This window comes from Halichoeres trimaculatus, unplaced genomic scaffold (genome assembly GCF_033239565.1).
Source record: "Halichoeres trimaculatus isolate MK-OKI-2021-1 unplaced genomic scaffold, fHalTri1.1 fHalTri1_scaffold_5, whole genome shotgun sequence".
In the NCBI taxonomy this organism is placed as follows: Eukaryota; Metazoa; Chordata; class Actinopteri; order Labriformes; family Labridae; genus Halichoeres; species Halichoeres trimaculatus.
In genome coordinates, this window is record NW_027437183.1 from 14,257,948 (window position 1) to 14,281,976 (window position 24,029).

The 24,029-nt window shown below is 39.6% G+C and overlaps 1 protein-coding gene across 1 annotated transcript in view; it reads right to left on the reverse strand.

Moving 5' to 3' along the window:
- Positions 1-24,029, reverse strand: part of ipo11 (importin 11) — a 135,677-nt gene that overhangs the window by 40,327 nt on the left and 71,321 nt on the right. Inside the window, exons 23-27 of the mRNA XM_074670879.1 lie at positions 9,146-9,225; positions 8,968-9,048; positions 5,893-5,988; positions 5,357-5,470; positions 4,688-4,809 (exon numbers count right to left, since the gene is read on the reverse strand). Of these exons, the coding sequence (XP_074526980.1) occupies positions 4,688-4,809; positions 5,357-5,470; positions 5,893-5,988; positions 8,968-9,048; positions 9,146-9,225 (493 nt within the window). The remainder of the gene's footprint in view (positions 1-4,687; positions 4,810-5,356; positions 5,471-5,892; positions 5,989-8,967; positions 9,049-9,145; positions 9,226-24,029) is intronic.

Genomic DNA, 24,029 nt, shown 5'->3' on the forward strand with positions numbered 1-24,029 from the left:
ATACCAACAGAACAGTGTGAGCACATAAATCATGAGCTTCAGTCATGCATCGGAAATGATATACTCGAGTATACCCTCCACCACAGTATTTATGAAACTGTACAGTTTATGCCCAACTTTGAAGGACATAGGCCCTAAACCCAGAGGAGCTGTGTCACATTAATTCCAATGTAAGTAAACCCTACAAGCATAAATAAACAGAGCAAAACAAATGTCTGTATTAAGTAAGTTAAAAAATACTTAGGTGAGAATCAACAGAACCAGAGATTTTGATTCTTTTAACAGGGCAGTACACCAAAGGGACCACCCTGGAAAAGACACTTCAAGCATGATTAGACAAAAGGTGAACACAGCAACTTCGGGCAACAAATATGTGCATAATGATTTACTAAACTCCTTATTCACTGAGAGTACTATTGACATTTCTAAACAGAAACTCTGCCATGGTAAAGCAAACTGTCAATGATGATGAACTGGTACTGCAAGAAAAGGGCTGAGCAAGAGTTTCTGATGACTAAAGCAGTGTTCTGTGAAAATGACCCCCTGGCTTTGCATGCTAAATACAAAATGGAGGACTCTGTCGCCCTCAGATCACACTAAAGTTTTGATAAGCCAGAAGTTTGATTTCTCTAAGGACAAACGGGCCATTAAAGTGTTCACAGATTGAAACCCATCAGTGAGTTATAAAGAGGCTGACAGACTTGATTAAATCAATCTGTGAGGATCCAAAAAATTTAATGAGTGAAAACACCAATCTCATCTGTCAATTTGGATTCCATTGGTGAAATCCCTTTACTTCTTTTGTCTAATTTGTGCCAGAGTACACTTGAGTGTGTGGGAGCAACACCACAACAGGCTGTAAACCCTGGAAAAAGAGCCTCCAATTGACTCATAAGTTTTCTTTATCCATTTTTTTTGCTAATACCTCTAAGGGTTGTATTATCATGAAAAAAACAAACAATGGTTTATTCATTTACTGGTTTAAAAGTGACTTAAGCAGTTAAATGTTATAACTCCCTTAAAGAGACTGCAGCTAAAACAAAAAGTTTCTGTAACTGGGGTCTACACAGTAACAGACAGGTGGTCATAATGTTGAGGCTGATTGGTAAATAATTGTGACAAGACAGTTGTTTCAGGACAAACCTCATGTTTTTGGTATACAAAGTCTTAGCTTAGGGAAAAAGGCAGAAAGCCAATCATAGATGAAGTTCCATCACCATGATTTATGATTGAGCTGGAGCCCCTGGGCACAGCATCAACATCATAATAAGCCAGAGCAGTATGGAAATACCACATAAAAACCTGAAGCTGAAGTTTTGTGCTGAAAAATGAAAATCAAGTGATAAAGAATGATGGCGCGGAAGGAAAAAGTTTGAACCACTGAGTACAATTCTGACATTTTATGAAGTCTTCATGCAACTTGCTATTAAAGGTGGTGTTGTTGCATATTCCAGAGCTGCAACTGACTTTTATTTATTTGTTTGTTAGTTGTAACACAACTTAATATACATAGTGCATGCATGCATAAAACAGTGCTTATTACTCTTCTGTGTCATTCCTGGTCCACTAGAGTGAAACAGTAACCTGAGTGATATGAAAATCCAGGCAGAATACTCCTCTATTTGTCACATGCCTGCAGCCTTCTTGCAGCCCTCGAGCAAAGCTTTCAGCTTTATGGCTTGAGGCGTATTCCCAGTTGTGCATTTTTCTCTATAAAGTGTATTTACTGAGTTGATGACACCAAAATGAATTCCGGCAACCAAAATATGAAGGGAATGAAAATTTTAAAGGTTGCAAGTCATCTGCATGCAGCATGCGTTATTTTTGTTACTTTTGTTATTTTATTCCCACGATTAAGACAAAATATATGAATGTTTACCTTAAACCATTATGGTTAAGTTCAATTACTTGGTTCAATCAAAATATTTCCTGAATCTACACATTGTGAAAAAAGTATCAAGACGAAAAAAAAACTATCATATTCAGATGATACATTCATCTGTGAACAAGACATGGGCCACGTCCAATTTGAGTTATGATTGTACACGAGAGTTGATTTTTCATCCAGCACATAACCAGGCGAGGACGTCATATTCATTTGCTGCAGAGGCTCGAGACTGAGAGCGTAACAAAGGATTTCATGCCTGTCCATATCTATGATAACCACATCTTGGCTGCAAGAACTGAGCTTCCCAAATCTTGATAAAAATATGCATCACTGTACTGTGAGCTGAGACATCACAGAAAAGTTTATCATTAAACCCTACGGTGACTCCTTTGAACCATTTGAACAGAAGTTTCACTTTAAAAATGGAATAAAAGTCTCTTTTGATGGAAAGTTAAGAAAAGCTTTTGTAAAGTTTGGGACACACACATCCCTGCACCTGTCAGATTCAGCTGCAGAAAACCTGAACAAAACCAGATTGAGGAGTGTCTCTTAATGCACGGTGAAAATTTTATTTTTTTCACCATTTGCTATCCTGCAGGAATGCAGACTCAGGTGTCATTGACATGACAGTGTTCCTTCTTACCTCAGATTCAGAATCAGGAGCTTTACAGTATTTAGTCACAAACCATCACAGTAACAACAACAGTCATTTTCATTTATAAAATCTTATTCTATCCGTGTGTGCTTTTTACCTCTTTATTGAAATTAAAAGTAAATCAAAAGTCAAAAGGCAGATCCAGTGGTGTTGCAATTTGTCTCAAAAACATTGCATTATTTAACCAAATCGGCACTGCCATTCATAAGTTTGTTAAATAACATCACACTGTTAAACCTACAAACCTCATTAAGAGATTCAGATCTGCACAAAACTCCTGAAAATGTCCAAAAAATCTGGTGTGGGCTGCAAGTGTGATGACAAACAGACGAAAGTTGCACCACCCTGGCATGCCCAGAATGTTTCCTGTTGGCCAATTCACTGTGAGCAAGCAGAACAGGGTGATCACATTTACATCTTGATTGGAAGCAACACTTAACAGGATGACTTAAATGATCGAGGGTTGAGTTGTGCTTGATATGTATATATATATTGTTTCTAAGTTATTCTTACCATATCACTCTGATATATTCGTATTGAAATGTTTTTCACTATACACTTTCGTATTTGCTGCTGCAACAATGTCAATTTCCCCTTATTTTACCACAGAAAATATTTGTGCATCATCCAAAATCCGCTATTTTATACCATATTCTTAATACTTATATTCAATTTCACACAACACTTATGCTTCCAATTTGTACTTTCTTATAATTTTATATTTTTTATTGTCTTATGGCTCAAATTGTATTTTCTGTACTTGCTTTTGTCTTATATTTGTACTTTTTGTTTTAAACACTTTTTGAAGGAGTATCTGTAACTAAAAAGCATTTTCCCCTCGGGGATCAATGAAGTATTTCTGATTCTAATTCTGAGTCTGAAGATGTATTGACGTAAATGCAACAAGTGTCATCACAGCGTAGGTCTCTGTTGATTGGTGTTGACTGGTCTGCCATCATGTTCCATTCAACACTGTGGCTTCTGCAGAGTACTTACCCATACCACCTTACATAATATGGAAGTCTTAAGCCACGTTTCCACCAAGCAGTCCGGTTCGGTTCAGTACGGTTTGGTACAGTTAAGCCTGATCCCGTTTGCATTTCCACAGCAAAACTGTGCCCTCTCGTGGTGGGTGGCGTGTAGCCGGATGACAAAAGCCACAGATGTTAAACAGTAGTGTGACGCCGTAGCAGCGCCACGCAGTTTACCCCGCTAATAAATCAAATGAAGAGGAAAAATGCGACACAGCAAACAAAGAGCACAGATGGAAGACATGTAGCCTTTTGTCCTCTCTGTGATTGGCATGTAGCTCTTTGATACAAAGTACGATCAAGCATTTGTTTCAGAGAAGTCTGTGTGCCACCAGGAGAAATGCAGCTGCTGTCAGGGGGTAAGTGACGATTCTTTTGACCAATTAACGGTCTGCCTTGTTGTAGCGGATCGGTTCGGTCTGGCACCCATACGAAAGGGTCCCAAAAAGTGGGACGGCTCGTCTCAGTTATTTGGGGATCTGTCCCGGGATAAGTCAGTGGAAACACCACAAAATGTGCACTATACCGAGACGAACCAAACTGGTCTGCTTGGTGGAAACGCGGCTTTAAAGTAGTAAGTCACAGGCAACTATGGTAAATTTCAGTGGCAAAAACTTCTTGACAACTTAAGGAGTCTGTAAGTGGTTAAGACTTAAGTCATTTTGGCTTGAAGTAAAAAGAATGGTGAAAAGTTAGACATATGGGCTTCTTAGTGAAATAACAGGTTAACACTGTCTCAATGTTCTGTGTGGTATAAAGTTGCCTCTCTCACAGCCCACTCTTTTTCTCTCTCATGTAAAGCACGTCTAGAGTCCCCATTCCCTGCATTGTCAGTATATTCTTGTTTAGTACAGCTATCACATAACTGGCACCCATATGGTGTAAAGGCAACACCAGTGAAGCTGCTCATCTGTTATCTTCATTAGACCTGCCAGAGAAAGATGATTCCACTGGCTGAAGTCTACAAGGCCGATATCATACTTTATCAAAAACCTCTTTTCACTTTCCCCTCATTTGCCCTTTTGTGAGCGATGCTAACAAGTAGAATGCTTTCCACCCCTCACCATCCAAAAGCCCAATCTGCACATAAAATGAATGACAGACATTTCTCACCTGTTGTCAGATGGTAGGAGGGAAAGAAGAGCGAGGGATGACAGCTTTCTCCTTTCAGGCTGAGTGATGTTGTCCATGCGGTCAACCCACATCTCTATCACACTGCCTAATAACTGATCCATCTGATGAAGAGGGAGGAAAATATGAAACAAAGGGAGGAGGGAGGAGGAAAGCTAACAAGGAGCAGCAACAGAACTTAAATAGACATAAAACAAGAGACAGAAACAGTGTTTGTCAACTCAAGAGAAGGCAAACTTTGTTTTCATTTATGAGGATGTGTTTGCTGCCATCACACGAGTCGGCAAAAGTGACCTTCTGGCTAAATTTACCTCTGTGCACTGTGCTCTGCCATGAAAAAAGACAAGCATAAAACGATGCAGAGACAACTTATAGCTGCAACTCCCAAGCTGTTATCCATAAACATTACGGCAGCAAGGTTGAAACAAAGCTACATCTATTTTGCTTTTGGACGACAACAACATTACCTTCACTTTCTAAATGAAGGTGTGAAACTCTGAACTTTAGGACTGGGAGTGCAACCACTTCTGATTCCCTGGCTCATTAGCTTTTCATTCCCTTTAAACAGGTACTTTGCAGTTATGTCTTTAACAGAGATTCTAAGAGACAGTGCTGACAAGACGGAAGTGAAGGGCAGACGTCGACTCTCACCTTCTGGCTGCACTCAGAGGCCATTTGAGTGAGCAGAGAGGAGAAGAAACTGGAGTTCTGCAGCAAGATGCGACCCATGATTCCTAGGTAGGTGGACATCACCACGGGATATCTCTGTTCAACACACACACACACATGGAGAGTGAGTACACGATCCCACAAGCAGCTGCAGGAACATAACCACGGACTGATGCTTTGCAAAGGTCATTAAACATGATACGGATAAGGGAGATCAGGACACTGACACAGCAGAATCCTTGAGAGACAGCCTTTTTAACCTTTAACTGAGCTAAATTATCATAAAATGACACTTTAATCTTTGTAAGAATTCACTTTTACCTGACAGAAAAGGACACGCTGAAAAGAGTGCAGGCAGCTTTCCTTTTTAACTAGGTATTATACGTTTTTATAAGGTTAAATCCATAAACGCTCAGTAGAAAAACACTACACGTGCCTTTCACATCATTTCCGTCCTGGTTTGTCCTTTTATATAACCCCTAATCCGGATCTGCACAAGATGTAAAGGTAAAACTCACCTCACCGTCCACGATACCTCTGAAGACAGCTGGCAGCAGGGGCTGGAACATGTGGGCTCCCAGTATGGGGCTAACCTTTAAAGCTATCTCCACCACCTGCCGAGACAGACGGCGAAGGGAGGATGAGAGACTGTACTCAGACAGAGAAGTATGGAACAGCAGTAAGGATAAAGAGGAGAACTGGAAGGCAGAATTACAAGCAGCCAGAGAGGGATGGGTCAACGGGGATCAGACACAGAATGATGTAAAGCCGCATCAAAATAAACAGGAGGCAGAAGGTTACAAGGTGAAAACAAAAGAATCCCTTTCATTGAGGGTCTGAACTCACTGTCAAGAAGTGTGCAGGACTATCCCCATGGGTTTTAGTTTAAAAAGAGAAATTTCCAAATCTGTTGGGTATGGGTAAGCCCATGTCCAAATAATTCTCAATCAAGCAGCCTTTGTACATTAGCCTTGTCTTCCATGTTTGTCATTTCTGGTTTTATTTTGTAGTGGCATCTCTCCTCTCCTCTCTTTCATTACTCTTGTAAATAAAGAGCTTCTTTTGTTTAAAAAATTGCACGATTACGTCTTCCCTGCCAGTCCTTGTTAGCAATGCTGCTAGGCTGCAGCTTCAACTCCAGCCCTTTTCTCAGTTTGTGTGGGGATATCTACAATACTGGTTGCAGGTATCAGCTGGCAAACTCTAAAAGTGAGATTGGATATTGGCGACAAAGGGCTGATCTGTATAGCAGCTCTTTTGAACTCCATTCTCTGCTGTGTTTACAACTATGTGCATGTATTACCTCCTCATTACCTCAGTGTAGGTTGGTGCATTCTCTGCTCTGCAGAGCTAAAATCTCATGAAGATAACTACAGCGACTCAGGAGTTAGGAAGTATATCATGCTTGTTTCACCAACAACTTTATATCGTATCAAGCAATTGAGAATGCTAAATTGAGACTGGTATCAGACCCGACTTGATATGTTCCTTACCCGGCGATACCAAAGCCCAGGTATTGACATCGGGACTTAGAAAATGGGATTGATGCACCCTTAGTTTGTAGTTAATCTGACAATAAGTTGGAAACAGCATGTGCACTGTAACACACACCATCTTTGGGACATGGATTGTGTCCCAAAATCCATATTTGAATTTAAAGAAAACAGTTTAGTGAGTTTGCCCCAAACGCCCAAAATGCTTTGAGTGTATCCATTAATGATGGGTCAGAAGTTCCCTAGTTATACACAATTGCCCCAAAATGTATTGTGACGCAGAAAGGTCATGCATGAGCGGTATACTAAATGTCAAGTTTGTATGCAGAGTGCAGTTCATTCTGTACGAGTATGGGGTTTAAGACAAATCCATTACGTGATGTCACCACAAACACATACATTCAGAGGATGCCAAGAGCGCACCAGTAGGATAATGTACAAGTGCAACAATATTCGTGACAATTTGACAAATTAAACTCTCAAAAGAGAATATTTAACTCAAAGGTCAGCGGCCCAACCAGACAGATAGCGGGGTGGGATGATGCATATGAACTTTTCAAAGAAGCACACACTGATTGCACTAAACCTCCTTGATCTTAGGACTGTGGTGAGCTGCTGGGTGATGTTGTGTAGATTGACTGCTTTATTGTCTGCTTGCTCTTCTACCCTCAAAACGGAAGATTAGCAGAAGCCAGAAATACAGAAATGCCACTGAGCTCCTTTAAGCTAAGGCTTGAAAAAACAGTGAAGTGGCATGATGGTTTGAAATTATTAAAAGCCTACAAATGCCTTTAATTCCATTTAGTGCAAAGAGAAATTACTGAAGAATCGTACCGTTTCAAAAAACACCTGTCAAAACATTCATCACCATTACCAGTTCTACCTTAAAGTGTCATCAGAGAGGTGGAGCCTGTCCCAGCCCTCATAATGAAAGCTGTAGGGTCACCAGCCTGTAGGGATGGTTACCTTTCACATTTGAAACAATACGGTACAGATGCTCGGTACCTGGCAATTGGTACCGGTAGTCAACGGTACCAATTTTTGGTGCTTTTTTGTGTTTTTGTGGTAAAAAATATCAATTTGTTCAATAATAGAATATAAAAAAAATTAATTTGACACATTTAATTTTTCAATATATAACCTTGCAATGCTGTGTTCATGTTCAGCATGGAAAATTGCCCACTCTTCCACTCCCTCACAGTCACAAGGATGCATTTAGGTACCTAAAAATGGTATCTTTTGATTTTCCGTGAATCGGTACCCGGTACTTTTGACAGGATTCAGTTGGTACCTCTAAAAGTACCTAACTTGGTACCCATCCCTAATAGCCTGTCACATGGCCAACATGTAGAGACCAGTCATGCACACATTCTCAACTACACACAACTTGAAGGGACCAATTAACCTAATGAGAATGGTTTTTTTTTTCAATTTGGGAGGAAGTCTGAGTACCCAGAGAGAACCCATCCAAGCATGGGCAGAATATGCAAACGCCACGCAGAAAGACTCCTGTTCTACCATAGGGTTTGAACCTGAAATCTTCTTGCTGTCAAGCAAAAAATGCTTTTTACTGTGCAGCACCACCTTGGGGGGACATCTAAACTAATCAGGGTAACTTGCAACAAGTTGGTAACATGCCTAGATATAAAAAGTTATTCAGAGAACCTGTGTCTGAGTTAGAGTCAAGATGAAAAAAAAATCTGTTCCCTGTAAGAGTGTGTGAGGAAAAAGTTCAGCAAATCCAAAATGTTTATGAATATAAAGTTTGGGGATCTGGGGGATTTTACACAATATCGTTCAGGACTGAGCAGAAGAAAAAGGGTGTAGGGAGAAAACAATATATCTGTAGTGTGAATAGCAAGGTTCCCCCAGCGTTAGAAACCTTATTCAATTCACAGGCAGCTTTGAATGTTTCTGTTTCTTTACATGACATTTATGCTACCTCTAGTTCACCTGCTTTCCACCGAGTCAAACAGACTAAACAAATATTGCATTTATTCTTAGGGAGGCAGGATAAAAGAATGATCTCTGAGGAAACACAGACAGTGAATAAACAGAAGTAAGTTAGATCTGTGTCTGAGAAGAACAGAGTGACAGTACCTTGAGTACTTGGACCTGTCCTTCATTCGTGATGTCTTTCAGCATATCACAGAAGGATCGGCACAATGATTCCGCATAGTTCTGTGTTTGACAAAAAAAAAAACTTGTCATAAACAAGAGGAAGGTGAATGCAAAATATTTTCATTTGGGCCAACTTCAGTGTCTTAGTGTGTCTCACCTGCAGGAACTCTGTAGCAGACAAATATATATAGGCGCTCACAATGCGAAGGCAGGTGCGAAGGTTCTCGGAGCTCAACTCTGTAACAGAACATCAACATGTTAGACTTTATTAACCTGGAAGGACAAGTCAAATTGATGAGTGAATGCAGGGAGGGAAAAGAACAGCAAGCAGAGGAAACAGAAGGCATTTGTTTTTTTATGATCATGTTGACCACATTCAGAATACACTGCATAGTGCATACTGAATGGATGGTTTGAGTGACTTTGTCTCCAATGAGCAAGATTTCAAAATTTTAGAGCATTTACAAAGTTTGGAAAAATCTTGGTACAAATTCTAGTGCACGGAATATGACTCATGGTAGTGTGAAAACAACTAACAAAAAAGTCTGCAGGGGTAAGAGGTATTCATATCCCCTACTGAATATTAATTGATCTTTAAAATCAGTGAAGAACAAAAAAAAGATGAAGAAACAAACAAAAAAACTAGAAGGAAAACTGGTGTGGTATTTTTTGTATTTGAATTGGGATGTGATATGTTAATCCACCACTGCTTTAAAGTCAAAATACTGTGTGAAGATTTAAAGTGGTTTTTGTCCTTGAATAAAACAGAACAGACTTAAGGTGTGTCTGATGTATTAAAAAAAAGCTACATTTAAAGTCAAATAGTTTGGACTTAACATTCTGAGAGGAAATTAAGCTCAAAAAGTTGTGATGTATTTAGCAAAAAATAGCATAACTGTATAAGTGAATGAGAAAAAAGCCCTTCAGGAATCTCTTTGATAGCAAGGGCTTTCAATGCCATGTCCAACTTGTGCAGCTGATCCGTCAGTAATGTCACAAGAATCTATCATTAAAGGGAACAAGCTAAATTATTCAGCATACTTTTGACGGTGCAACATCATTACCCAAACATTAGATGTTTCCTGCCTTGTCTCTGGTGTTTGTCTGACCTTTGCTGTCTAGGTTTGTTATCACAGACAGTGTGGTGCCTCACATATTACTGTGTGATGGATGAGAATCTCTACCTTGCAAAACTTAATTCGTAACAAAAAATAAATAGATAAATAAATAAATAAATAAAAGGCGGTAGGAGCAGCTTGCAGTTAATCACTTTGTCTGGCACCTGCCCTCCTGCTGGAGTTTCAGACTCTAAAAATAACTTGATACAAAAAGTCCATCTTTGTGCTGATGGGACTGTTTTCTTCTCTAGGTCAATAAGAGGCATCAGTATCATTTAAGCCTTTGTTATAACTTGTGAAAAACTCTCATGAGAGCTTTGTGGAAAAAAAAACAACCTGTGTTGATATATACTTAACATCAGAGGAGCTCATGAGGCTATTTTTGAAAAGGTTTGAAATGGAAACAGACGTTTTAAAAGAGCAAGAAAAAAGTCATGTTCTAAGAAGCTGGATGTGTAGCTTTAAAAATAATTCACTCATTTAAAGGTAAAAAAAGCCGTTCATATCTGATATTTTCATGCACTAAGAGGCAAAACTGTCCTTAAGGTACCATAACCAAAGCCATAACACTGTGCATCTGAGCATTCAGTCTGTAATTATCTGCAGCAGGTCCAAAGTCTTGACTTTTTAGCAAGTGATGGTGTTATTCCTGGAGCCAGACCATAGCTGTAATTGTCTTTTTTCCTCCAAGCTGTATTTTGCTGCATCTTCTGTTGTTGTTTTTTTTGTTATTCTGATAGGACAGCTAAAATGACTTGAAATAAGAGGGGCAGAGACTGTGGGAGGACGTGTGGCAAATGGTCAAGGCTGGGAGCCAAACCAGGGACCTCTGCAACATTGCCTGTAGCCTTTGTATATGGGGTGCACACGTAAAGGCTAGGCCGAAGATTTGAAAATTAGATAACATGTTTAAGCACTTGTTTGACATTTGAAAAACATGACAAATTTTTTTTTAAACCCAAACATACACTCTGTATACCAACTGGTGAGAAGTGGAGAGAATAAGGAGGTGTTTTGAGCAGTTCCCCAGACAGCTGGAAAGAACAAAACTTGACAAACACCTGCACGCTGACTCAAATACATCAGGTAAACCATAAACATCTTTACATACCCCGAGACACGAATCTGCACAAGGTGATTATAAGTAATTTTAGCCAACAGAGTAGCTGGCTCTTTACTTCAAGAATGTTTGATCCCTTCATTTAAACTGGTGGGGTGGCTAATTCTTGACACCCGGGGAAGTAAGGCATTAAAAAGGGGACAGGTATTATGGATAAACCAAACACTAATTTCAAAAAACTATACAGGAAAATGTTTTCATTTTCAGGTTGGAAGATTTGAAAGGGTTCTATTTTGGGTGCTGTGAACTAAGAGTAACACTTGCTTTAAGTAAGATTATAACCAATCAGAGGAGTACAATGCCTTATGCATGGTAATAGCAGCCTGTTACCATTTCTCTGGTTCATTCTTTCTTTTTTACATTGATTTTGGAGCCGTTTACATGACAACAGTTAAAGGGTGAAACGCAAAAGTTTGGTTGCGTTTCAGCCTCGCGTCTATGCAGAAACAGTGTTTCAGCTATTCCAAAACGCAAACTTTTGAAAACAGCCTCCAGAGTAGGATTTTTCTGAAAACGCTGCCAACACCATTGCCGTGTAAACAGTTAGCCGGCGTTTAAAGTGGAAACTCTGACGTCACACTCCGCTCCTCATGAGTGCATACAACAGTACTGTTGTTATGTCGCAAACTACCATGAATCCACTGTATCTGCTGACTGTCTTTGTACAAAATGTGCATCCGTTGCTCCACTTTTGCATTTAGTGTTCCCCAATACACCAGATGATCAGCTAAACTCTACTTCGGTGGAGATCTTCCAAAAGCGGCTTCTGGACAAATCAGTTATAGCGCCGACTAAAAGCCTTGCATGCTCACTACAGCATTTTCAGTCCCTCGGTGTTTCCATGTAAACGCAGATTTTTTTCACAGCCTATTCACTGTGTTTCAGATGAAACGTTGTTGTGTAAACGGGGACTTTCTGTTTCTTGAAAAAAACGTTACATTTTTCTCTGGCATTTTCTTTGTTTTTTTTTCCCTTTCTGAGAAAGGGAACTGGTTCTTACTGTTAGTCTCAGTGAAATCACAGATTTTAGCTAACACTCTTGTTGTTGTTGGTGCATTTGTGTACTTATCCCGCTTGTTTAGGCTTTTGGAGAAGGATATAAACCTTCTCTTCCCTCTCTCATAATGGGCAATGTGAGATCTTCAGTAGAAAGGATTGACAAGCTGACACGACTTGCCTGGAATCAGACAGTTTTGGTCAAAACTGCATCAGAATATTCACAACCGTATCATCATTCCTGATGGCTTCCAGACTCTCTGGGCTATCAGGGACTGCACTGACAGCAGAAAAACAAATAGGCCAGAGGCTTGCTCTTTTTGTCAATAACAGATAGTGTTATCCTGGTTGCATTGTGCCGAAGCAACAGATCTGCTGCTTGACACTGATCTGTTAGCTGTGGGCTTCTGATCATATTACCTGCCCAGGGAGATCTTGTGTATCATACCAGTAGCAGCTTACTCCCCCAAAAAATCTGACAACTCGTGGCCTCCCTGGCCACCTCTTTGATTAGCCCCTGCTGTCCAGCAAGACGGCCTAATCCCATCCTGCTCATTGGGTGTTCCAGCAATTTGCAGTGTCAGCCACACACACCCCAAATTGCACGCACAAGCGTATGTTTAGATGACCAGCACTGACAATGACCAAATGGCTTAGCAAGTACAACTGTAGGCCCATATTCTGGGAGATTTAAATGTTCAGTCTCTACTCAAATAACTATTTTAAAGTCAGATAACCTCATTAAACTAAATAAACTACATCTGGGACATACACCATCTTTGGGTGTATGACTCATCTGGGAGTTGTGATCGCTGAGTTTTTGATTATGCAGCACTAAGGAGAGACAGAAGTTTCATTACGGGAAATGGTAAGTTAATAAGAACCTTTTGACTATTTTTCATTGTAAGCGTACACCCAAAACTGCTGAATAGTGCTTATATTTCACTGTTACTGCACAGAATTGCGTTGGATCATCAGACTTCATGATTTAACTAGGTTTTATCATGTCATTTCAGTGGTTCATTAAGAGCCTCTTTATTGCTCCTGCTGCTTGGTAACATGAGCTCTGGTCTCACTTTTTCAGCTGCTAGTCAAAATTATGCTCTGTTAACATTATGTAATGTTTTTAAAGGGTTAGATTAGGTATCTTGGACTCCAAGTATATCTGCTTTTTAAACTAAGTCATAAGACTATCTGCACCAGGAAATAAATAACAGTAAAAGTCTCTGGTTTCATCACATGCATAAACAGAGTTACACTAAGAGACCTAAAAACACAGTGTCTGGATTTAAGCTGGAAAAAAAACCCAATGACAAAACACAAGCGAATTGATGATTGTGCATTCTTGGTCTGAGCAATAATGAGATTCCTTAAATCACAGACCTCAGGGAAAGCAGGGACAGCTACAAGTTAGTTTAAGCCATAAAAAGTTTTCTTCCCAAAGCTCAATATTAAAGCAACTTTACAAGTCAGAGCTTTAAAAAGTGCCTAAATCTCAACAAACTGACCCTAAAGTAGGTGGATCAATCTGAGCAAATTACAAGTCACTGATGTGACTACACTAGGTTCAGTCTGGCTATTTGGTCCACACAGGTGATATCAGAGGTTAATTTAAGCAATATGTTCCCTACAGCACATCTGCCAGCCACAGCAAGGTAATGAAGATAATGTATGCAGCCATTTGCTTTCAGTGCAGGTACAAAAATGTATTCCAGCAACCTATTTATTCAGAAGATAAGCCTGCATGAATATTCAACACTTCAAACATATCATGGAGCAAAATTCACAAAACATGCATGAACAGGGACGCGAGCAAAGATCAGGAGAAGACAATGGTTGCTACTGAAACCAATTCAGCTACAAAAATGTGCCTTAAAACAAAAAAACTGCAACACAACAAAGAATAATGGCCATAAAGGTCAAAATGACATCAAGTGAGCAGTAGAGCATTTGTCCTGCTGTTTACGCTGTCATTTTGTGCAATATGGGTAGTGGAACGTAGAGAGCATCACTAGGAAACAGACAGGGAAAAGATGAAAGCTCCACTACAACAAATGATTTCCTGTGGTCAGAACAGGAGGTTCATTTTTCTAAAGAATAAAGCAAAGACAACAGATTGCTTAACAGTGGGTGAACAAGGACACACAGAGTCATCAGACAACTAAAGTATGACAGGTCTGCAATGCTGCTGGGAAGGTGAATAAATGATCATAGTTTTTTTTGTTATGTCTAAAGGTGCTGCTATGGCTTTGACTGACCACTAAGGGGTACGTGTGTGTACTGTGGAAAAAGAGAGGAAGGATGCAGTTTGTTACTTTAAATGAGCTGCAGGATTTACACAATGCATTGGATTGATATAAATTTGTTTTTTTTAAGGAACAAACTATTCCAGTGATGATTTATTCCAGAGCAGGAAACGACTTTTCAGTGTATAGTTTGTTTCAGGTAATGAAGTGTGAGCTAATGATTAAGAGCGGGGGCTTGTTACTTATTATAAATTCCTTCCCCCACACATAGCTAAGGCTTTCAGTGAAAGCAATAACATATGATGGCATGTTCTGTTACTTCTCCATGGATCATGAATATGGAAACTCATAAATTACTTTCAAGAAAGCATTGTACAGTAAAGAAGCGCCAACGGAAATTTCAACCTTTGCTCAAGGGTTAAGCTCAAGTCCAAAGTTTCAAAAGACCAACTGATCAAATAGATTTCTGTGTATCTAACGTTAAAATTTTTTAAGAAAGTGTGACTAATGGAAACATGGCAAAGTTTTATCTTATCTGTGTTTTTGAAAATGGAGTTAAATCCATTTAACACATAAGGGATTATAAAACTCAAAACTGCTCAATCTTTAATCTGTAAGTTAAGTTTCACATGCTTCACTTGTTCTAATTCCAAAGGAGAAGGGGGATATACGATATACGCTCACGTTCAGAGCAGCTTTCAAATCTATCCCTCCATCACAACACGACACAACATCTGTCATTACTTTGCTTTGCTGATAAGCTGTGCACATACTGTAGCAATATCCTCTGAAGGAGCATTTTTGTATGAATATCAATTCAAGGGGAGGGGAAGGTACAAGTAGTCATATAAAGAAGGGTAAAATGAATTGAATTCTCATTCTGGGCTGGAGGTAGGTCAGGCAGTTCAGAGCACTGAGGCCTGGACTTGATAAGACTTTCATCATCTCCTCCCCTCACTACTGCAAATGAACCCTGAGGCACCCGAAGTGCCTGCACAGGAACACAAGCCTGTCAAAATAATACAGCATCTGGTTATTTGGACTAAATTCACTTCCATTTCCGTGTCCTCACCTCTTTAGTGCGACACTAATGTGGCAGGGACAGAAAGTGGGTGGATTTAGTGTGAGGGGACTCATCTTCTGCATTTCTTTTTATAGCATGCTGTAATATAAATGCCAAAAATGTTACTTACATTGTTATCTAGTGGTCTCCTTTCTATGACGCCGTTCAACAGCTGAACTATTGATTATGATGTGAAATTGCCAAAGTCCCCACACAAACCCTTAAAGACGAGTAATATGCTGTCACGTTTTTTATGTGCAAAATTCCAAACCTCTAAATATTCACATGTAGACATCCCTGAATCTGTCTGTAAACTGCTCAAAATGGTCTGTTCCAAAACTAGCACAAGATCTCCACAGGAGTCACTGAAATGATGAGGTCATCACACAAAGATGCCCTAACTGGTTCATGGCACATCTGAGGGATGGGCCTCAAACGCCAAATTCTGTCCCATAGCTCTGCTCCCAACAGACCTCTACAGGGCTGGCGAATCAGAGGGAAGGGGGTTTTGTGGAGTGGGTAGCCTTAAAGAGACAGCAGGTGAAACTAAACATTCCAGACAAAGGCCTGAAATAAAGATTTAAAGAACTAAAGAATTTCTATAACACCAGTGTGAGGGAACATTTTTTTTTTTTTGGTTGCAGGTCATGTCAAGCTACTACAGAGGGTCAAGAGGGATAGTATGAATCAAAATAAAATTACACAGAGCCATTTCCCATCTGAATTGAAGCATGTCAAAAAGTAAGAAATGTTAATTTAACAAATACACTAAATTTTCATCATGGTTAGGTTGAATTCAATTCAAGGAAGTTTATTTTTTATTGATATGAATGGATATGGAGAAATATAAGAATGCCTTCATGAAATTAATAGTAAGATAGAAACGGCTGTTTTGCTAAATTAATATTATCAAAAGCAATTACATTTTGGTAAAGACAGGGCAGCTGAGGACACAAATTCTCTCCTCACACACCATCATGTGCTATAATCAAATAGTTGCAAAAGCAGCTGCTAAAGCACTGATTAAGGTTTAGTCAGGACATCCTTCATAGCCCTGGGCATATGCTGCACAACCCGCCTCAGTTATCAAAATTCACAGGAGAATGAGCGTCACATCTGACTGTGATAAAGGCCTCTGAAATGCCTCGAAAGGTTGGTAGGGACACAAGCTTTGGTCATCTCCCAAACCAGATCTTTTTTTTTTTTTTTTGCATTACAGAGAGAGATTGGTTTGATAATGTCCAAACAGTGAGAAAAATTCAAAGATGCCAAAAGCTAGTGCCAAAATCTTTTCTGATATGTAAAAAGGCAGACTGTTTGTTGGGGACATTTAAGCCTGGAGCTACAAATGTTTGGAGCTGAGTTAAGCCCTGGGTTGAGGTTAACAAGAATAAAATTAGAAGTAAATGCACAAGTGTGTCATTTAACAACAATGGAAAAATGATTACTTTGATAGCTCATTACTTTTTAATTCATAACAAGAGAGCTTGAAATGCACAACATCTAAACAGACATCAGGAGAAAACTCCTGAAAGAGACTCTTTAAAGTGAAAGAGGTTTTAATGTACACAAAGGACTGAGAGCAAAATACAGGGAAAAACATAACGGCCAACAGGAGCTTCAGCTGCAGCGGCAAGATGAAAAGCTCTTGTGCTCGAGTGCCAGAGTCTTTGAAAATTAGAGTAATCATGCTTAAAAGAAGTGAGGAAAGCTTGGCTAGAGATTCAATGAAGTGGAAAAAAATCAGCTTTAGAGGCAGACATCCACATAAGAGATGACAGTGATGACTAGAAAGCAGAAACACTGTGCCCAGAACAGATGTGAAATCCGACTTCAGTTGATGCAATCACATCACAATGAAGCACAGGGCAAATACATTTCGAAAGATTGAGACTTGAATAAGAGGTAATGATCTTGAATTATTATAACATGAACCTTGAAATATCTTGCAGCCAAAGGCAAAAATTTTGTATAAGCAGAGAGGTTTATTAGCAAGTGCATACATGTGATGTCTTGTTTAGCACCAGTTCCTACCAGAAAGCTTCAAATCAAATTTTCTGGACTTAGTTAAGGCAACTAGTCTCTTGTTCTTCTTCAAAGGAAAAAAAAAGGCTCAGCATTAGGGACTCTACACCTGACTAAACAAAAAACAAGTGTTATTGTTGAAACTTTGTAGACTGACACATAAACTTTATTAAAATGGATAAGGTCTTTATACCCCTACACACTGTACAAAAATGAAGCCAAAGTACCCTCTTTGTTCAACGCTGACACCTTGCCCTGCAGGAGCTAAGTTATTAAACAGAGCCATTTATTAACCCTGATGTTACAGAAAATAATTATATATATATATATATATATATATATATATATATATATATATATATATATATATATATATATATATATATATATATATATATATATATATATATATATATATATATATATATATATATATATATATATATATAGGGGATGTTGGATTAATTAGTAGATTTGCCAGTCACTGTATTGCAATTTTGGAATCCTGGGCTGAAAAATTTAGGACTCCTCAGACTAGGTCATAAATCTACTGTTGAAAATTTTTGTTTTTCTGTAACTGTTCCAGTAACATGTTTATTTGGTGTGTTGTTGCTGCTCTCTATCACAAATGCAGAGCATCAAATTTTCTGTGTTTCAGTGTCATTGTCAGCAGCCTAAATAATGTGAAAAAGAAAAATTGACTCTGTTAATTCACACTGAGTGAAAAAGAGAAAGTATTGAAACTAATGACTACTTCAGATCTATCACTTGCTCACACTAATCTGAGTAATACCAACAAGAAAACCTTTCTGGCTTACACCCAGTCGTTACTAGCCAATGCACCACACGCAGTGGAAATGTGTCCTAGTTCAGAGCATGGCTGCGGCGATACAGAGTGTAGTGCTAGTGTAGCAATTTAGACAAGGCAGGGCTCATGACATTCTAATTAGGGAATGTGCTGCCCCGGTTTAGCAGTGATAGAGCGGGTCTCTTTATCAGGCAGGCCAGGCCACTCACCTGGCAACTGTGACACCACACCGAGCCAGACTTTCTCAATGGCCCACATCCCACCACAGCTCTCCACAGGCTTAATAAATGAGCCTCCCAATGTTGTGGTGAAACCCAGCCAGAGATGATGACTGCACAGAGTTTGCAGGAATACACAGGCCAAGTAACAAAAGCCAAGTTCAATTTCCTCAGTGGAGTGTTTTCATGACTTTATGTAAATCACTGTTAAAGTGTTGGATGCTGAATGTTCCCCTGCATAATTTTTTTGTGTAATGGGGTCGTGATTTTTTAATTTTATGTTATGTTGATTCATTATGACCTGTGGCCATCTGTGTGAGCTCTCATCTTTCATGAGCGCAGCTTAAATTCACTTTGCTTCTTACAACTTTGCAAAGCAGAGAATGACAAAATAAGGATTTGAGCAAAATATAAAGTAAGCAGGTGCAAAAAAAACTTACTGAAGTCTGGTCTGACATGTGCTTCAATCAGAGGCAAAAGGTGTATGAGCAGTGTAACATTTTATCATCAATAACATCTATATCATGAATATCAGTATCAGCAAAAACAGCACCTTAAAACAGTCAACATTGCCAACAACAGTGCAGAGGTGTGCAACGACTGAAGATTTAGCTCTTCAAAGTTTAAAAGGGGCCCTTCAGGGTTATATTATGAGCACCAGGTGTCTTATACTGGCAGAGTATGGTGGACGGGAGAGCTTGTAGAACTGGATGGAAGAGTCCAAGCTGACAGCAGCACTTCTAATTGCTGTTTTTGTAAGTGAGACAAGTGTTATTCATCGTTCAATGTGAGCAGCAACTTCAAGACCATTGGATGGATGTGGAGCAGTGGCGGCTGCTGGTCAGTCAAGGAGGGAAAGCTCATTTTTTTCTGGCCTACATCATAAATTTGTTAACTTATTTAAACGTAAATTCTACCCTCCGTGCCAGCTTGCTAGCAGCTGGAGCTGCTACGTGATGCTACGACAGGTTGTAAGTGTGAGTGACAGGGGGAGAAGCTCCGCAGCTGTAGCTGTAGCTGCTTATTGGTGAAAAGAGAGAGAATCTTTAAACACAACGCTTGTCTTTTTTAAGACAGGTAAACTCGCTGGAGATTGATAAAGCCTCTGGATCAGTCCAGAACAACTGAATGCAGAACTCAGAAGATGCCCCGGTGGCGGGTTATTCTTCAAGATCGCTGACTGGCTCATTTCAATGTCAATCAAAAAGGGATTCGGCCTCACACAGATCATCCAATCATCATGCAGAAGCCCAGCGTCCAGGCCAGCCCACTGGCTCATAGACCCCCAGAGACGCTCAGCATCCAATGGGCAGGACAAAGCCCAGCGTTTATCCAATGACAGTCCAGTTTCCACAGTGGAACAACTCACTCTAGGCTTCCCCATTGAAGTCAGAAGACGCTCAGCTTTCGACTGTGTTAAAGCGCTGAGACGCTGCGGGGATGAATAAGAAGGAGGTGGAGCCAGTTACCTGTGATAGGTAGCTGATTCTGAACAAAAAGATGAAGGAATTCTAGCACATATTTTGTCAATGAAATGTACACACAGCAGAACATATCACCACTTTTTGGGGACATTTTATGGGAAGCTGAGCTTCCCTTGGAGTCTTAGAGCAATCGCCACTGATGTAGAGATAACAAAACTCTGAATCTCAGTCTGTATTGTATGCTGATCATAATGGTATCAGATGGTTTAGATGTTGTAAAGAGCAACATGACAGAGCAACTGAGGCCACAAGGACAAGAAGAGGCCAGCTGGCCATCGATTATAACACCCCAAGTCAAAGCAGACTTTGTGGGAATGAGATCTATTGGTCCAGGATGGTTTTGTGGTGGGAGCCTCACTAAAAAAGTTTTTAACTATATAACAAAGACAGAAACACAGGCTAAGGAAAGAGTTCTGGTAGAGAGCCGGAGGTGATGACAAGAAACTATGTTAAACAACAAGATGAGGCAGAAAGTGCAGTTGGTTATAAAAAAGATAATACGAGCAGGAAACCTCACTACAAGAGTTTTTCTGAAGGAGACATCAAGGGTTCAGGTGCATTCAAGTCCACCTGCAGCAGAAGTCACCAAAGCTGCATGTGGAGAACAAAGATGTGACACAGAGGTTAAGATTAAAGGCGTTCCGAACTCTGAATCTCCAATGTTCAAAGACTATGATTGACCTTGGCACCAGCAGGTGCAAAAAGAATCTCAGATTGGTTCAAAGGCCATTCTTGATGTGATCAAAAGCTCGGAAAATCTGTAACAAAACACATCTGCTGTTTAAATGTGATGTTCACTGTCTCAACTCCTGTTTGGAGGGCAAAGAGGAAAGTTTTGAAAACAAGACAAAAGAAAGAAAGGGTAAAAAACAAAGGTGAGATAAAAGAGAAAAATAGTCTGGGCTTTGCTCTTTCAAGTTTAATGTTTATTGAACATCTTATAAAGCCTTTTAGGTCTTAGTCTTTGTAAGAATTATTTCACAGAATTTCAGTAATTGGACACCCTACTGGGAGCACATAGAGAGACATCCCTGCTGTGTTATTTCTATAATAAAGTTTTAAAAATGAAAAGGTGGTCATTTCGTAAAGGTTATCTGTTTGCTTCTAAAGAAGTTATCACCTGGCTTTTTTACATAATGGCTGTTGTGCACATTAAGAATATTTCCGTTTTTTATTATTAAACATTTCCTCTTCAAGCTGAAAATAAAGGTAAAATGTGTTTTTTCACAACACAACCATACAAGATTGTGGATATTTTTTTATCATTATTCTAAATTAGGACTCTCAAGGACAAAATTAATGACAGGTCAACACAAAGTCATGTAGCATCACTCATATTCTAACACCCAACTCATCCACACACATTCTGTGATTATATTCCTCAGTCCATCCCGGGGGAAATCAGGAAGCAATGCATCAGGAATGTCTTGGATGGCGATCAGACAGAAATATCCTTGAGCAGAAATGTATAAAAGAAACCAATCCTACAAATGACAGTTTCAATGCTCTGCTGGACAGTTTTCTCAAGTGACCACCTCTTCTTAAGTGACACCCAGAATACACTGTGTCACAGTTATCACATGAAGCCAAGCACACAGCTCAGGCACATACACTCACTGGCCTCTTAATTAGGTACACCTTGCTAGTACCAGGTTGGACCCCCTTTTGCCTTCAGATCTGCCTTAATCCTTCGTGGCATAGATTCAACAAGGTACTGGAAACATTCCTCAGAGAGTTTGGTCCATATTTATATGATAACATCACGCAGTTGCTGCAGATTTGTCGGCTGCACATCCATGATGAGAATCTCCCGTTCCACCACATCCCAAAGGTGCTCTATTGGATTGAGATCTGGTGACTGTGGAGGCCATTTGAGTACAGGGAACTCATTGTCATGTTCAAGAAACCAGTCTGAGATGATTCCAGCTTTATGACATGGAGCATTATCATGCTGGAAGTAGCCATCAGAACATGGGTACTCTATGGTCATAAAGGGATGGACATGGTCAGAAACAATACTCAGGTAGGCTATGGCATTTAAATGATGCTCAGTTGGTACTAAGGGGCCCAAAGTGTGCCAAGAAAATATCCCCCACACCATTACACCACCACCACCACCAGCCTGACCCGTTGATACAAGGCAGGATGGATCCATGCTTTCATATTGTTGACGCCAAATTCTGACCCTACCATCAGAATGTTGCAGCAGAAATCGAGACTCATCAGATCAGGCAACATTTTTTCAATCTTTTATTGTCCAATTTTGGTGAGCCTCTGTGAATTGTAGCCCCAGTTTCCTCTTCTTTGCTGACAGGAGTGGTACCAGGTGTGGTCTTCTGCTGCTGTAGCCTATCTGCCTGAAGGTTGGACATGCTGTGTGTTCAGAGATGCTCTTCTGCATACCTTGGTTGTAATAAGTGGTTTTTTGAGTAACTGTTGCTTTTCTATCAACTCCAACCAGTCTGGCCATTCTCCTCTGACCTCTGGCATCAACAAGACATTTTTTTCAGATCATTCTCTGTAAACCCTAGAGATGGTTGTGCATGAAAATCCCAGTAGATCAGCAGTTTCTGAAATACTCAGACCAGCCTGTCTGGCACTAACAACCATGCCATGTTCAAAGTCACTTAAATCACCTTTCTTCCCAATTCTGATGCTCGGTTTGAACTGCAGCAGATCATCCTGACCATGTCTACATACCTAAATGTATTGAGTTGCTGCCATGTGATTGGCTGATTAGAAATGTGCGTAACGAGCAGTTGGACAAGTGTACCTAATAAAGTGGCCGGTGAGTGTATATTCCAACACACAGATGCCTGTGCCATGGGCAACAAACTTAAAACAACAGACGAGCAGCTTGCATGACAATCTGCCCTCACCCTGTAAGGATTCTATTTAGCATGATAACATGGTCAATAAACATCATCCCTTCCTCACTGTCTTTATTTGTCTTGTTAATTTCTGAACCAAGTAAAATCATGTACTTATTTGTGCACATCCAACCAGAATCATAAGATATCAAGGAGGTTTAAGTGATTCTAGTATACAAATGTGAATTATAAGTTTGAGTTAGTGTGAAGTGACTGCATCCTCAGAGCATGGAGAAGATGAAGAAGATGCTCCACATGAGAAACATCCACATGAATTTGACATTCTGTTTTTAAATGTAAAATCCTGACTTGGTTGTTAGGGAAAAAATAACACCACCATGTCTTTGCCTATGATTGTGTATTTACTCGACTAATGGAATGCTGTTAGCTTGAGCCTGAAAGGTGTGAAAGCCTTCCCCTGCTTTTTGGTGCTTTGGTGTGTTTGTGACTGCCCAAAGAAAAGCAGCACTCATTTTCACCATGCCAAACACTGAAATGGAGGCAAATGTGGCTCCAAAAAGTCTCTGCAGAACACAGCAAAATGATAGCAGCAAAAATGTGGCATATAAACAACAAAGATGAGTCTGTTTATGTATCATCCAGACCAAGATGGACTTGAGCTAACGTGGATATTTTTTACAGAGAGACAATGTTTAGTCGCCTGTTTAACTTGTATTCCTAAAGTTGTTTTGAACAAAAAAGAGAAGCATTAAAAAAGATCTGAGTTCCAGTTATTTGCTTGATAAACAATTCATACTTTGCATTTTGGCAAGACCTTTATTTTTAGTCCAAAGAGGTGATGATGATGATGGGGAATAGAGTCGTCATCTTGCATAAGCTCCCCTGATTTAGTTGAAAGTGGAGACCAGGATCAACCCAACGTGAATTTTTCTCACAGTTCTTTTTATCCAACAGTTTAATTATCCCATTTTTAAATGATTAGTCATAACCAAAGCCAATAATCTACCATGAATACTGATTTTTTTGGATGAAAGGATAAAATGTCATAAACCCAATTATATCCAATAAAGTACAATGTAAGAAAACAGCAGGAAATGCTCCACTTTTAGAATTTGGAAACATCTAATTTGGA